General features: G+C 43.4%; 1 protein-coding gene across 3 annotated transcripts in view; it reads right to left on the reverse strand.

The window, feature by feature from the left end:
- Positions 1 to 17,162, reverse strand: part of LOC129694468 (zinc finger FYVE domain-containing protein 16-like) — a 62,210-nt gene that overhangs the window by 25,507 nt on the left and 19,541 nt on the right. For 2 of the 3 annotated variants that reach the window (XM_055631193.1, XM_055631188.1), the window contains exons 6-8: positions 8,940 to 9,122; positions 1,744 to 1,901; positions 1,340 to 1,577 (exon numbers count right to left, since the gene is read on the reverse strand). In XM_055631193.1, the coding sequence (XP_055487168.1) occupies positions 1,340 to 1,577; positions 1,744 to 1,901; positions 8,940 to 9,122 (579 nt within the window). The remainder of the gene's footprint in view (positions 1 to 1,339; positions 1,578 to 1,743; positions 1,902 to 8,939; positions 9,123 to 17,162) is intronic. The other variant, XM_055631200.1, reaches the window with a different exon arrangement.

Below are 17,162 nucleotides of genomic sequence, written 5' to 3' on the forward strand. Positions count from 1 at the left end.
AATTGTGTTAATGGGGAAAAAGAGTTGGGGTCTTGCGTTTCAGTCCGGCGAGTCCTGCTGAGTGTGGGGGGGAGGGGGGGGAGGAGGGGGGAGGGGGGAGGAGGGGAGGGGGGGGGGGGGGGGGGGGGGGGGGGAGAGGGGGGGGGGGGGGAGAGGAGAGAGGGGGGGGGGGGGAGGGGGGGGAGGGGGGGGGGGGGGGGGGAGGGAGGGGGGGGGGGGGGGGGGGGGGAGGGGGGGGGAGAGGGGGGGGGAGGGGAGGGAGGGAGGGGGGGAAAGGAGGGGAGGGAGGGGGGGAGGAGAGGAGAGGAGAGGAGAGGGGAAGGGAGGAGAGGGGAGGGGGGGAGGGGGGGGAGAGGGGGGGGAGGAGAGAGGGGGGGGGGAGGAGAGGGGGGGGGGAGGAGAGGGGGGGGGGGGGAGGAGAGGGGGGGAGGAGGAGAGGGGGGGGAGGAGAGAGGGGGGGGGAGGAGGGGGGGGGGGGGGAGGGGGGGGGGGGGGGGGGGGGGGGAGGAGAGGGGGGGGGAGGGGGGGGGGGAGGAGGGGGGGAGGGGGGGGGGGGGGGGGAGGGGGGGGAGGGGGGGAGGGGGGGGGGGGGGGGGGAGGAGGGGGGGGGGGGGGGGGGGGGGGGGGGGGGGGGGAGGGGGGAGGGGGGGGGAGGGAGGGGGGGGGGGAGGGGGGGAGGAGGGGGGGAGGAGGGGGGGGGAGGGGGGGGGGGGAGAGGGGGGGGGAGGAGAGGGGGGGGGAGGGGGGGGGGGAGAGGGGGGGAGAGGGGGGGGGGAGAGGGGGGGGGGAGGGGGAGGGGGGGGGAGGGGGGGAGGAGGGGGGGGGGGGGAGGGGGGAGGAGAGGGGGAGGGGAGGGGGGGGGGGAGAGGAGGGGAGAGAGAGAGAGTGCCTTTTTAATTCAACCCAAACCCCCGCAAACAACCATTTGCAGGCAGTGCCTTTTTACTTCAAACCAACCATATTTTCATTTTCAAACCACATTAAGGGCATTCACAGTTGAGTAGGCATGTGTTCGGTGTTATTCAGAGCTCAGAGAGACGTGACCTCCATCTTGCAGAGACTGAGTGAGGTACACCACTTCCTGGTTTTATTGTCCCACCCCCTCCCTCCAGCAGGGGCAGCAGAGAGAATGGTGAATTTTAAAAAAACATTAATATGTCTCTGATTTTTCATCGATGGGAAAAATCCTCTGGTCCAGGAAGGCAGACGTGGGCTATGAGCGAGGTGGCCAAAAATGACGGCCTTAGGTGGTGGTGTTCTCTCGGAAATCGCAGCACAGTGGGCCAAAAGCGGTCAAGATCAGACTTTTAGTAATATAGATAGATAGAAGATAGATTACCTTCTTGCTCCCCTGTTGTTACAACAATGGGAGGTAGACCATGCTCATCATCCGGAATGAGACTTGTAATCTTTGGAACAGACTTCCCAACAGCAGCCAGTGCTCTGTAGTCTGTTCGAGAATTGTCAGCCTTGATATCTTGAACGCTTGCCGGACCTGTTATAGCTGAATCTGTCTTCACGGCATCAACTTGACTTGTAAGATCCGAAAGTACTTTATCTCCTGTATTATTTGAAGGCTGGACATTGGAGGGTAGGAAAGACATTGAGCTTAAATAATTCAGGTCTTTGTATTAGAAAATCCTCCAGATGCATATGTAAATTTATTTTAGTCTGAATGAATAAAATATATCGTCAAGACGTAGATTTGCTATTTAAGGAGAAGCTAACTTGGCATTAACATACCATTTTTGTTTCTTGAGTGGTGTTACAAACTTCTTCTGGTATTCCTCGGCCTACGCCAACTGGTGAACTTCCTGTCATTGTTGTTGAGTCTGCCACTTCTCCATTTGGCAGAATACCATCTGCAAACCAAACCCTTCTGTGCTCTCTGGGACAGGTGCCTGTTGAAGAAGAAAAAAATCTTGAAGAAGAAATATTCAAACAAATCACACAGAATTTCAAATAAATCTGTGAATCATTACTTTATTGCCCCAATTACATTTTTTTAAATCATAATTTAAACAGATTTTAATATTTTAAAAATCTTAGCATTAACAGACCCTTCTTGCCCATGCCGACCAAGATGCCCCATTTGTACTAGTTTCCAACTGCCCATATTTGGTCCATATTCCTTTATTCCTAAGTCTTTCCCAGCCTTGTATCTGTCCAGATGTATTTCTAATGTTGTTACAGTATCTGCCTCAAGTACCTTCTCTGGCAGCTTGTACCATACACCCAACACCCTGTATGAAAGTGTGGGTATAGAGTGATGAAATGACTAGTCTACAACACAGTGTGACCTCAAACCAAAAACAGTTAATAGGCCAAGTAATACATTCAAAGATAACTTGTGTGCACACCTTAAACATTTGATTAGATGTAATTTTCGTTCAGTACACTACCAGTTAAGGGGCGATAGTAGGGGCGATAGTTTTATTGTAAAAACTGAGAACTGCAGATCTTGGTTTACAAAAGAAAAAAGACTCAAAGTGCTGAAATAACTCAGCAGATCAGGCAGCATCTCTGAAGAGACAACATTTTCAGGACGGGCAACATTTTGGGTCCGTGCCCTTCCTCAGACTATTTTTGGAACCATGGTTTTATTGCTTGAGACTTGGTTTAATAAGCCACATTAGGATTACAGGTTAACATTAATGAAAAACCATTGAAGGGGGTGAAAATTATTTGTATCATGCCCAAATTGCAAAGTTACACGACACTACAAGGAAGGGATTAACTGTTCTTATTGCTTATCTTGAAGATGACCTAAAAGCGGGCATTACATTTTGAAAGGGCTCAAAGAATGGAGGATGTTTCCCCCAAGAAAAACCAGTGAACATCAATATAAAATAATCGCACAAAAAAAAAGTCAATATGAATTACTTTACCAAGTGCAGAAAGAAGGGACTATCAGACCATCAGTGGGACTAACTAAAAGAAAACGTGCAAATGGAGGAAAAATTAGTTACTTTACTAATAGGTAGAAAATGATGGGGAAAGCATTGACAGGTCTACACATAGGAGCATGAACTAGTTGGGCCTAATGGCCTATTTCTTATCTGCAAATACTACTATTCCATATTATTTTAAAATTCAAACTGTCTATGTCTAAATACATTTCCATCTGATATAACCATACCACTTTAAAATATTAATCCATATAATCCATAAATACAATGCAATAAAAATAGAAGATAGGCACAAAAAGCTGGAGTAACTCAGCGGGTCAGATAGCATCTCGGGAGAAAAGGAATAAGTGATGTTTCAGGACGAGACCCTTCCTCAGACTGACGGGTGTCAGAGGTTATGGAGAGAAGGCAGGAGAATTGGGTTAGGAGGGAGACATAGATCAGCCATGATTGAATGGCGGAATAGACTTGAAGGGCTGAATGGCCTAATTCTGCTCCTATCACTTAAGGTCTTATGACCGAAACATCACTTATTCCTTTTCTCCAGAGATGCTGTCTGACCCGCTGAGTTACTCCAGCATTTTGTGTCTATCTTTGGTTTAAACCAGCATCTGCAGTTCCTTCCTACACATGCAATAAAAATACTCAAGCATAAAATTATAATGGCCTCACTGTATGCGTGAATGTATCTTTCAATGGCAACAGCTTAATTACATACTAATACATAACCTTGTGTCCTTCAAAATGCAAAAAAACTTGATTAATCAAATAATTATGAGCCAAACCAGAGAAAACGTCAATTAGTGCACGACAGATTCTCAAATGATTTCCTGGATGAGGATAGCATGTTACCTAATGCATTTTCCAGAAGATTTATTTTCCTTTCTCTTTTAGTCATACAGCACAGAAAGTGCCTTTCAGCCTAACTCGTCCATGCCAACCAAGATGCCCCATCAACGCTAGTTGCATTTGCCTGCATTTAGTCCATATCGCACTGAATCCTATCCATGTACCTGTCCAAGTGTTTTTTAATTAAATGCTAATACAATAGCTGCCTCAACCATCTCCTCTGGCAGCTCATTGTTTTACCCACCATCCTGAGTGAAAAAGTTGCCTATCATGTTCCCATTGAATCTTTCCCCTCTCACCTTAAACCTGGGACTTATGGTTCTTAATTTCTCCACCCTAAGGAAAAGATTCTGTACGTTCATCCTATCTATTCCCCTCATTATCTCATATACCTCTATAAGATCACCCCTCTACCTCCTGTGCTCCAAGTAATAAAGCCCTAGTCTGCCCAGCCTCTCCCCAGGTTCTGGTAACATCCTCAAATCATCTCTGCAGTCTTTCCACCTTAACAACACCCTTCCTACAGCAAGGTGACCAAAACGGTCAAAATATTCCAAATGCAGCAAAATATTCCAAATGTCTTGTACAAACTTTAACATAACATCCCAACTTCTATACTCAAGACTCTGACTGACGAAGGACAATGTACTGAAAGCCTTCCTGACCACCCTATCCACCACTTTCAAGGGTCTAGGTTCCCACACTCCTAGATCCCTCAGCTGTACAACACTCTCCAGGGTCCTGCCATTCACTGAAGGATCTGCCCTGGTTTGACTTCCCAAAATGCAACACCTTGCACTTATGTGTTCAACTTCATCATTCCTCTGCCAACTTGCCCAAACTGATCAAGATCGTGCTGTCATTTTTAATAACTTCTTCACTATGTACGATACCACCAACTTTAGTTCTCCTCTGCAAAATTACTAATCATGTTTACTACATTGTCATCCAAATCGTTGATATAAACCACAAACAGCAGTGGGCCCAGCACCAATCCCAGAGGTCCACCACTAATCACATGCCTCCAGTTAGAAAAACAACCACGACAACCTTATCAAATGCCCTGAAGTCCATATAAACAACATCTACAGCTTTGCTCTGAAACTATTTGGTTACATCTTCAAAAAAGCTAAGATTTGTAGGATTTCCTATGTACGAAACCACATCTACCACAGATGTCAGGTTCAGTGTTTAAGAAGGAACTGCAGATGCTGGAGAATCGAAGGTACACAAAAAAGCTGGAGAAACTCAGCGGGTGCAGCAGCATCTATGGAGCGAAGGAAATAGGCAACGTTTCTGGCCGAAACCCTTCTTCAGACTGATCGGGGGCGGGGGTGGGCGGGGACAAGAAAGGAAAAAGGAGGAGGAGCCCGAAGGCTGGGGGATGGGAGGAGACAGCAGGGGGACTGAGGAAGGGGAGGAGACAGCAAGGACTAACAAAATTGGGAGAATTCGATGTTCATGCCCCCAGGATGCAGACTCCCCAAACGGAATATGAGGTGCTGTTCCTCCAATTTCCGGTGCTGCTCGCTGTGGCCATGGAGGAGACCCAGGACAGAGAGGTCGGAGACGGAGTGGGAGGGGGAGTTGAAGTGCTGAGCCACCGGGAGGTCAGCTTGGTTATTGCGGACCGAGCGGAGGTGTTCGGCGAAACGATCGCCCAACCTCCGCTTGGTCTCACCGATATAGATCTGCTAACATCTAGAGCAGCGGACGCAATAGATGAGGTTGGAAGAGATGCAGGTAAACCTCTGTCGCACCTGGAATGATTGCTTGGGTCCTTGAACGGAGTCGAGGGGGGAGGTAAAGGGACAAGTGTTGCATCTCTTGTCAGGTTCAGTGGTCCAGAGTTCCCATGCTTTCGCTTTCAGCACTTCTTAAATAGAGCCACCCTCCAGTTTTCCAAGGGGCCTATTCTCTCTCTACTTGCTATTGCGAAGATTCATAGCAAGGCCGTGGGATACATAGGTTAAATTCTATATCTTGGGAGAAAGAGGCAAACATTGATGACAAAATCCACTACCGTCTTTAGTGTCCGGAAACAACTTTTGGCAATTTGAATAACAATGTATGTTTCAAGATGAAGACCACATACATAGTGCAAAAGTTCTTTATCCACTGTACAGTAGGATTCCTGCCATCCTGTATGCTTGTCAGAAATGGGTTACTCATAGTAGGTATCTCAAGACAAGAAGTACTACTAATACTATATCTACAAAATTCACAGGCCAACATCCACAGCATTAAGATATAGGCACAAGGAACTGCAGATGCTGGTTTACAAAAAAAAAGTGCTGAAGTAACTCAGCAGGTTAGGCAACATCTCTGGAGAGCATGGATAGGTGTCGTCTTAGGTTAAGATCCTTCTTCAGACTGATTCAAGCATCAAGACTAAAGATAGACCTTTAAAAAAATCTATTAAATTACCTTGTATTTCTGATGCCTAAGATGCTATTTGTTTTTCAGCGCGCTTCAGATGCTAGAAGTGAAATACTGTTAAAGCAGCAATTTGTGTGCGCTGATTATCCACACTTTCTCAGAAAAACAGCAATGAAAAAATTGTGATTTCTTAAACAATCTGTCAAGTTCTTTTGTACTTAGGTACTCTCTGTAACTATTTCCCTCTTTTTCCCTCTTGGGTTTAAAAAAAAAAAAAAAAGATTTGAACCATTGCTCCTACATCTATTTGTATAGTTTATAATCGAATTTTTGCATAACAACACAATGGAGGATCATATCTCAAAACAGTTTCGTTTAGAGATACAGCACGGAAACAGGCCCTTCGGCCCACCGAGTCCGCGTCGACCAGCGATCTCCGAACCAGGAAAATTCACGTCTTTAGGTTTGGGATGCACATTGGTGGAAAAGAAAATCAGCAGAAGTTCATAACAGATGACGACTATCCAATAAATCTCGAAGTTCTTGCAGTAGGCTCAGAACTGGATTACAGTTCTATATCTAAACAACCTGGCAACATTCTGCCTCATCTAGACACTGTGCTGGAGTACTGTTGCCTTTAAATTAATGCAAAATTAATAAACCAACATAGAAAATACTTTCAGGAGCAAATAATACCAGTAAAAGTAAATTAAAAACGAACACGTTGGCAATAAAATAAAGTATTGTGGCAGAGCTGCTGCCTCAACACAATGTCAATCCTGACTTCTGGAGCAGTCTGTGTGAAGTTTGCATGTTCTCCTTATAACTATGTGGATTTCCTTATTGTTTTCTAGTTTGTCCAAAAGATATGTAGGCTGGTATTTTATTTGTACACTGTAATTTTGTAGATGCGTGGTAGAATCTGTGGGGAGTAAATGGGAACACAGGGAAAATAAGATGGAAGAAGTGCAAGATTAGTAAGATTAGATGGATGCTTGATGTTTGGCATGGACTCAGTGAGCAAAAGGGCATTTTTCTGCGATGCATGACCATGACAGTAAGTTAAATATTTGACAATATCCAACACTATCTTGCAGCAAGTCTCAAAGCCAGCTGAGGTAAATAGGATTTTTTGGCATCGGGTCTTACTTAACCTACTCCCTAATACATGTCAGCCTAAAGCACTAGAGCAGTTGTCATTAACTCAGTGCACTGGATGGCTGATGAGAGAAAAGTGGGGGGGAGGGGGGGAAATCACGTCGGTAGGTTAAAACAAACATTCTTTTCATTTCTAATATTATAGAAGAATGTATCTCTTCAAGACATCTTGCTCAGGTGAAATTGGAGGTGTTTCACAAGCCTTACCAGAACTCCCAAAGGCTTGTGTGTAAATTATCCTCAGAGAATGCAGGAAACTAGTAATGCTCTAAAAAACAACCATTTAGTCTGAGTGTGCTGTATTTATTCTGCTTTTATATTTTAATGTTCAAATTTGACTGAAGGTAATTCCAAACAATAACTTCATCTTTCAAAGATGGAGTTCTGATGCACAAATTTTCCAGCACACCAATTTTGTGAACTAACCATTGCTGTATTAAGCAGCAACACAAGAAATCTAGTTTGGTTTAGCTTAGTTTAGAGATACAGCGCGGAAACAGGCCCTTCGACCCACCGAGTCCGCACTGACCAGCAATTCCCGCACATTAACACTATCCTACACTCACTAGGGGAATTTTTTTTAAACATTTATACCAAGCCAATTAACCTACAAACCTGTACATTTTTGGAGTGTGGGAGGAAACCAAAGATCTTGGAGAAAACCCACGCGGTCACAGGGAGAATCTACAAACTCCCGACAGACCGCTCCTATAGTCGGGATGGAACCCGGTCTCTCTGGCGTTGTAAGCGCTGCAAGGCAGCAACTCTACCGCTGTGCCACCGTGCCGCCAAAAATCTAATTGGAATAAAAAATGTTAACAGTTCTTACATTTTCTTCTCCTAACTTACACGTCAGTTCTTGGTCAACAGGATAGAGAGGATTTGCTCTTTGAAGAGTAAAGAATATTCTGGGCAGGTTCATTAGGAAGGGAGAAATTGGGAGAGGAAACATGCCTGATTTAAATTATTTTTTATGGAACATCAAAAACCATTTTGGCATTCTATGGATAAATTAGTTATGTCCAGAATTTAAATGTTTTGATTGATGGTATAGTGTAGGAATATTTGTACAATTCACATTCTGCTTTGTAGTACCATGCTTTAAGACACTGACCAGATACACCACACTATCTTTCCTTGAAGATTCTGATATCCAATGATTTTCCCATCATTAAACATTAGAACTGATGGCTGCAATTGCATAGCAAACTATCCTTTCACACCTGAATTGAAACATCAGATTAATAGAATCAATTTTCATTCATTTTTTCCTGCCTTCAAGAATTCCAATGATATTCCATTCAACTGGCTCAATATGCAACCTCGCGGGCATGAGAACAATGTACGAGATTGTTACGAAATCATGGATTCACATACTCTGAATGTGTTAAGTGGACTGTGGAAATAATTTAGCTGACAGTAAAAAAAAAAAAAATTCTATGCTTCAGTACCAAATTGCTGTGAGAATAAAATATTACCCTGCCACCAAAGCAAACTAAATATTTTTTATAGCGAACTCAATGATGGTTATGCCAATGGCAGTGAAAGTAAAACCTGAATTTCTTTTAATAGAACACAAATTTTCATATATCTGTTTTCTAGACAAAGTAAAATCTAATAAAACCAAAACAAATTAACAAATACCTGTGCTTTCGTTTCTTGGGTGTTTTAGTACCGAAACAGGTACCATGACAGTGGGGGGAGGGGAGTTGAGGGTGCCAGATGCCTGAGCTTGTTGAAGAGGTGGAACAGTGGAACAATATTCTGATGGAATATTAGGGTTAGGGCTTGGACCAGTTGGACTCATCATTGTCTTAAATGCTTGAGCTGCAAAAGACCAAATAGTTTATCAACAGTTGGCCTGAAACCACTCAACTCTTCTCAAAATTATTAAGCAAAATGCTCCAATAATTGTTCACAGTGGCTGAAGTTCAAGCCCTTCATACAGGTCTAGAATTCCGAACTTGCGCCAAAAGGAGAACAATACTCTTTTGGTTTCTCATTGTCTTCCTATCTCTCAACCAAACTATAAACTTCATGCAAAAATTTAAATATATATGAACAATGTCAAAAAAAAAATCAGACTGATATCAATAAGAGCTGCATCTTATGCCACAGCATGCAACATTTATAATTAGATTTGAGTACCCAACTAGTATGTTTAGACTATATAATTTTCACTTTACTTTTTGCACTATATGATAATAACCAAGTGTTATTCTTGGTAGTCATGTATGTTCTCAAGCAAATAAAAGACTAAATTGAATATATCACATTGAAACCTTTAGCACAATTTTCTCCACACAACTATGAAAGAAATGTAGAGTAAATCTTAACTGGTGAAAAACCTAAAAATTCAATTTTCTGGACTTCTTTCTCAAAGAAAGAGTGCAAAATGGCGGCCCATATTTATGATTGATTGTCATGTTAGTCCTTTTTCTATTTCTTCTTCTTCCTTGCACAAAAGGGTATTTCACTCTGGGTTACAGTTCCAAGGGAATCAGAGATCATAGGCTGCTCAATCATCGAAGGATTCACCCAACACCCACTTTGCTTTGGTTTGCAAGAAGCAATTGACACTAAAATATCATCCCCTCCCCTATTCCTTCATAGATGGTCGTCTGACATTAGCAATTTAGTTGATCTACTTATAGCCGTCACTGAACAGATGGGTAATTATTTCCCCTGCCTCGTAATAAGGAGCATTGAGTATTGAGCTCAATGACATTTGAGTTGGGATCACGTAACTGTTAGAAATGTTAGATATGAAAATAGAAAAAAATTAAGTTCACTTGACCGTTGTAAGATATCATAGCCATATACTCAAAACATAATTAGTTTTCTGAAGTCTAGCACAATACTCTACAGAGCAATCCACGCAATTCTATCTTTCTGGATGGAATCGTTTGCAAAGACTTTTTCATTTTGCATAAATACTTCAATTATATAATCCTTGTTATTCTTACGTTAGACCGAACATTAAATATCTTCAATATTAACCCATTACGAGGTTAAATGCTAGTTATTTAAATATAAATAAAAGTACATTTCAGTGTGAAACTACACTGTTTCAGTACATCTTTTATACTTCATCTTATAATGAAAAAGATAGCCTAATTACATTGAAATATGCCCATTATAACAATGTAGGCACTCTTAAATGCTGTTACAGTTCCTGCCTCTACTACCTCGTACTGTAGTTAATTCCAGATACCAACTAGTCTTTCTAACAAAGCATTTACCTCTGATCCAACTAGTCTTTCTAACAAAGCATTTACCTCTGATCTCTTTTAAATCTCTCTCACCTTCAAACCAATGCCCTCTAGTTTTAGGCAGCTGGGAGGAGACAGCAGGGGGGCTAACTTTGGAAGTAGAAACTGGCCTTTTATATCTATGTCTCTCATAATTTTATATACCTCTATCATATCACCTCTCAACCTCTACAAGGGAGATTTGAAAGAAACTATCAGATCTCTCCTGATACCTGAAGATAGACAAAAAGCTGGAGCAACTCAGCGGGACAGACTGCATCTCTGGAGAGAAGGAATGGGTAACGTTTTGTGTCGAGACCCCTCTTCAGACTGGTTAGGGAATAAGGGAAACGAGAGATATAGGAATAGGAATTCTTTAGTGTCATATGTGATCAGGCACAGCGATTCTTTGCTTGCATACACAATGTGTACAAATATAAGACGATGATGTAGAGAGATAAAGAACAATGAATGAAAGATAAGGAAAAGGTTACAATAAAGGAAATAGGCCATTGTTAGCTGTTTGATGGGTGAAAACGTGAAGCTAGTTGGGGGGGGGGGGGGGGGGGGGGGGGGGAGGGGGAGGGGGAGGGGGAGAGGATGAATATGGCAGTTCCTTCCTACACAACTCTCCTGATAACTTATGCCTTACAATCCAGGTAACTTCCTTGTGAAGTTACCTGGATTACATGGGGGTGTGGATAGGAAATGTTCAAAAGGATATGGGCCAATACAGGCAAATGAGGATACTGCAACAGGCATCTTAGACAAGTTGGACCTAAGGGCCTGGTTCTGTGCTTGATAACTCTATGACAAACTCCACGACACCATACAGTGCACTGACAGGCATTGTAAATGGATAAACTGTTTGTTATAAATACCATAAAGTTATAATAGTAGCTGGCATCTCCAAAATGAGTGACATTTAAATACAATATAAAATGGATGAACACATGGTTACCAATCCCATTCAAATCAATGAGGTTATTACTCATACACCAGACTTGGTTGCTTTAAAACAATCAATATGTTGGTGTTCAGAGTATTTCTGGGAGTCCAACAGCGAAGTAGAAGATTAAATGTTCTGGCAGCAGCTAGTGGTTGAACACCATGAATAACCCCACTGATTTGAATGACATTGCCAACAATACAATAAAATACAATACAATTTATTTGTCATTTGAACCCCATTGAGGTTCAAACGAAATGTTGTTTCTGCAGTCATACACACAAGAAAGAACCAAGACACAACACAATTTACACAAACATCCATCACAGCGCATCTCCTCCTCACTGTGATGGAAGGCAAAGACTTATCTCTCCCCTGCACTCCCCATTCCCCTCCCGATGTCAGAGTCAAAGCCCCCGGCGCCGGGTGATGCAAGGCCACGCTCCGGGTCTTGTTGTTGGAGCCCCTGGCGGGCGCTAGCAAAGTTCCACAGCCATTCCAAGCCGCGCCGGGCGATAATGTAAGGCCACGCTCCAGGTACTCTTCAACCCCGCAACTCGGGCGGGAGAAGTCGCCGTTGCGGAAGCCCCGAAAAGCGGTCTCCCAGCAGGGACCCGCGGGCTCCCGGTGTCACTGTCCACCAGACCTGCGGTTGGAGCCTCCGAATCCCCAGGGTCAGGTCGCAGCCGCGCGCAACCACAACTCCACCCGCTCCGAACTCGGCCAGCTCCGCAATGGTGAGTAGGTCCGCAGGCTCCGCGACTGGAGCCCCAGGTCATTCCTGCTGGAGGCCGCTCCACGGCGCTCGGCCCCAACGACAACGGAGACCAGACAGAGAAAAGGTCGGGTTCTCCGTGCAGGGGATAGATTTTAAACGTTTCCCCCACCCCCCCGCCCCACACACACACATACACAAAAAAAATAATAAAAACTACATTCAAACGAGACAAAAATAAATAAAAAGACAGACGGAGTGCAGAGGCCGCTGCGACGCGAGTCGCGCCGCCAACCTCATGGGAGAGGCACAAAATGCTAGAGTTACTCAATAGGACAGGCAGCATCTCTGGATAGAGGGAACGGGTGACCTTTCGGGTCGAGACCCTTCCTCAGACTGAGAGTCAGAGGAGACAGAGGTAATGAAGGACAAAGTGTTAAAGTCTGGGTTAAAACGTGGTCATAGAGCTGGAGAGCAGGAGGAAGCCGAAGGTGGGCAGCAAGAGAGGATATTGCAGAACTCTCATTGGAATGAGGAGAACTTCAATGTAGGCATACCTTGAGGAGATTTTGCAGTGGAGCAATGAACTGTAGGAAGGAACTGCAGACGCTAGTTTACACCAAAGACAATTAGGAGTCTTTAATTATCTGGTACCATTTGAATCCTTATTTAAATATTTATAACTTATTACAGCAGAGCCAATCACCACTGTAACAATAGATCATTGAGACATTACATATTTCCCCATTTCAATAAACACATATGGAAATCCATAATGTTCTGGGCACAAAAGGTTTGCCCTCAACACCTTAATCTCATCCAACCACATCTCCAAACTCCTGGATCTAGGAGTCAGCAACCCCCTCTGCCACTGGATGCTCGACTTTCTGACCCCAGACCACTAAAGAATAGTTGACAATACCTTTTCCAAAATAATTCAACATGGGTGCCCCTCTAGGATGCGTTCAGTCCCCTACATACTCCCAATGCATTCACGACTGTGTGGCCAAATCTGGCTCGAACACCATCGAAAAGTTTGCAGATGACACCACTGTGATTGTCTTTATATATATTATTGGATTTGATTGGATAGCATGCAAAACAAAGATTGTCACATGACCATAATACACTTAAACCAAAAGGGCTGTTGGTTAGCAGTTCCACTTTGAAACGTTTGACTGAACAATTTAATAATTAGATTTTTTCATTATTATGAAGGATTGGGGAATGAAATACTGTAAAACAAGAGATCTTCTGCAAAATATTCCTTATAATCATCTTCCAATGAGTCACACTCACTAGATTAAGATGCAGCAATTCAGCTATTCCCAATGCCCAAAGGGAAAATAAACAAGGAACTATACTACGCGACACCATTAAATATACTGTTCCTCGGCATACTCGGGGCAAGGCTTCAACACACAGACTTGTTAAGTATTTCCAGCATTCATATTTTTAGTATTTGTAATTCAATAGTATTGTGTAAATTTAATATTGCCAGATAGAACGGATGATCTACAATCTCACTTGGACCAAGTAATTTGATCAATATAATAAAATGTAACAATGATACAGAAGAAAAAAAATAAAGCAAATCAGTTAACTTCAATAACATGTACAACAGTAAAATTGTTAGAGAAAATAGAACAATGAACAGCACAGCACAAGAACAGGCCCTTCAGCCCACAATGTTTGTGCCGAGCATGATGCCAAGACCAACTCTTTTCTGCCTGCACATAATCCTCAGGCTCTATGTTAAACCACTGTCCTATTTTATGTAAAACCATTAATAAAATGATACGATACGATAGAATGTTATTCATCCCCGAAGGGAAATTGGTCTCAAAAATTGAAATTAGAAAACTAGAAAAATAGGTGGAGTAGGCCATTCGACCCAGCTCCGCCATTCAATATGATCATGGCTGATCATCTAAAATCAGTACCCCGTTCCTGCTTTTCCCCCCCATATCCCTTGATTCCTTTAGCCCTAAGAGATAAATCTAAGTTTCTCTTGAAAACATTCAGGGAATTGGCCTCCACTGCCTTCTGTGGCAGAGAGTTCCAGATTCACAACTGCGTGAAAAATAAATTCCTCGTCTCAGTCCTAAATGGCCTGCCCCCTTATTCATAAACTATGACCCCTGGCTCTGGACTCCCCCAACATCGGGAACATTTTTCCTGCATCTAGCCTGTCCAATCCTTTAAGAATGTTATATGTTCCTATAAATATCCTCTCATCCTTCTAAATTTCAGTGAATGTAAGCCCATTCTTTCAGCATATGCCAGTCCCGCCATCCCAAGATTTAACCTAGTGAACCTATGCTGCACTCCCTCAGTAGCAAAAATGTCCTTCCTCAAATTAGGAGACCACAATTGCACACAATACTCCATTTGCGGTCTCACCAGGGCCCTGTACAACTGCAGTATGACCTCCTTGCTCCTAAACACAAATGCTCTCGCAATGAAGGCCAAAGTGCCATTTGCTTTCTTCACTACCTGCTGTATCTGCATGCTTACTTTCAGTGACTGATGTACAAGCACACCCTAGGTTTCGTTCCACCTCCCCTTCTCGTAATCTGACATCTTTCAGATAATAATCTGACTTCCTGTTCTTGCCACCAAAGTGGATAACCTCACATTTATCCACATTATACTGCATCTATCATGCTTCTTTACACTCACCCCACCTATCCATATCACTCTGCAGCCTCATAGTATCCTCCCCGCAGCTCACACTGCTACCCAGCATTTCCGCAAACTTGGGGATGTTAAATTTAATTCCCTCGTCTAAATTGTTAATATATATTGTAAATAACTGGGGTCCCAGCACCGAGCCTTCTGGCACCCCACTAGTCACTGCCTGCCATTCTGAAAAGGACCTTGTTAATTCCTACTATTTGTTTCCTGTCTGCCAACCAGTTCTCTATCCATGTCAATACCCTACGCCCAATATCATGTGCTCTAATTTGGCACACTAACCTCTTACATAGAAACATAGAAAATAGGTGCAAGGAGTAGGCCATTCGGCCCTTCGAGCCTGCACCGCCATTTGATATGATCATGGCTGATCATCCAACTCAGTATCCCATCCCTGCCTTCTCTCCATACCCCCTGATCCCTTTAGCCACAAGGGCCACATCTAACTCCCTCTTAAATATAGCCAATGAACTGGCCTCAACTACTTTCTGTGGCAGAGAATTCCACAGATTCACCACTCTCTGTGTAAAAATGATTTCCTCATCTTGGTCCTATAAGTCTTCCCTCTTATCCTTAAACTGTGGCCCCCTAGTTCTGGACTTCCCCAACATCGGGAATAATCTTCCTGCATCTAGCCTGTCCAACCCCTTACGAATTTTGTAAGTTTCTATTATATCCCCCCTCAGTCTTCTGAATTCCAACGTGTACAAGCCGAGTCTATCCAGTCTTTCCTCATATGAAAGTCCTGCCATCCCAGGAATCAGTCTGGTGAACCTTCTCTGTACTCCCTCTATGGCAAGAATGTCTTTCCTCAGATTAGGAGACCAAAACTGTACGCAATACTCCAGGTGTGGTCTCACCAAGACCCTGTACAACTGCAGTAGGACCTCCCTGCTCTTATACTCAAATCCTTTTGCTATGAATGCTAACATGCCATTTGCTTTCTTCACTGCTTGCTGCACCTGCATTCCTACTTTCAATGACTGGTGTACCATGACACCCAGGTCTCGTTGCATCTCCCCTTTTCCTAATAAGCCACCATTCAGATAATAGTCTACTTTCCTGTTTTTGCCACCAAACCTCACATTTATCCACATTATACTGCATCTGCCATGCCTTTGCCCACTCACCCAACCTATCCAAGTCACCTTGCAGCCTCCTAGCATCCTCCTCACAGCTAACACTGCCCCCCAGCTTCGTGTCATCCGCAAACTTGGAGATGTTACATTCAATTCCCTCATCCAGATCATTAATATATATTGTAAATAGCTGGGGTCCCAGCACTGAGCCTTGCGGTACCCCACTAGTCACTGCCTGCCATTCTGAAAAGGACCCGTTTACTCCTACTCTTTGCTTCCTGTCTGCCAGCCAGTTCTCTATCCACATTAATACTGAACCCCCAATACCATGTGCTTTAAGTTTGTATGCTAATCTCTTATGTGGGACCTTGTCGAAAGCCTTCTGAAAGTCCAGATAAAACATATCCACTGGTTCTCCCTTATCCACTCTACTAGTTACATCCTCGAAAAATTCTATAAGATTCGTCAGACATGATTTACCTTTCATAAATCCATGCTGACTTTGTCCAATGAACTCACCACTTTCCAAATGTGCTGCTATCCCATCTTTAATAACTGACTCCAGAATTTTCCCCACTACCGATAGACTAACTGGTCTGTAATTCCCCGTTTTCTCTCTCCCTCCCTTTTTAAAAAGTTGGGTTACATTAGCTACCCTCCAGTCCTCAGGAACTACAGAATCTAAAGAGTTTTGAAAAATTATCACTAACGCATCCACTATTTCTGCGGCTACTTCCTTAAGTACTCTTGTGTGGAACCTTGTCAAAGGCTTTTTGAAAATCCACATCCACTGACTCTCCCTTATCCATTCTACTTGTTACATTGTCAAAAAATTCCAGAAGATTAGTTAAGCATGATTTCCCCTTCATAAATCCATGCTGACTTTGACCAATCCCGTCACTGCTTTCTAAATGCACTGCTATTACATCTTTAATAATCGACTCAAGCATCTTCCCCACTACCGATGTACGGCTAACTGGTCTATAATTCCCCGTTTTCTCCTTCCCTCCTTTCTTAAAAAGTGGGATAACATTGGCTACCCTCCAGTCCACAGGAATTGACCCAATGAACACATAGAACATTGGAAAATGTTGGAAAATTAAGCCAAAAGCTGATCATGCCATTCACATGGGAAACTGAAAATTAAATATAATGTTCTTTGCAAAGTTTTGTGTT

Source organism: Leucoraja erinacea, chromosome 3 (assembly GCF_028641065.1).
Source record: "Leucoraja erinacea ecotype New England chromosome 3, Leri_hhj_1, whole genome shotgun sequence".
NCBI lineage: Eukaryota > Metazoa > Chordata > Chondrichthyes > Rajiformes > Rajidae > Leucoraja > Leucoraja erinaceus.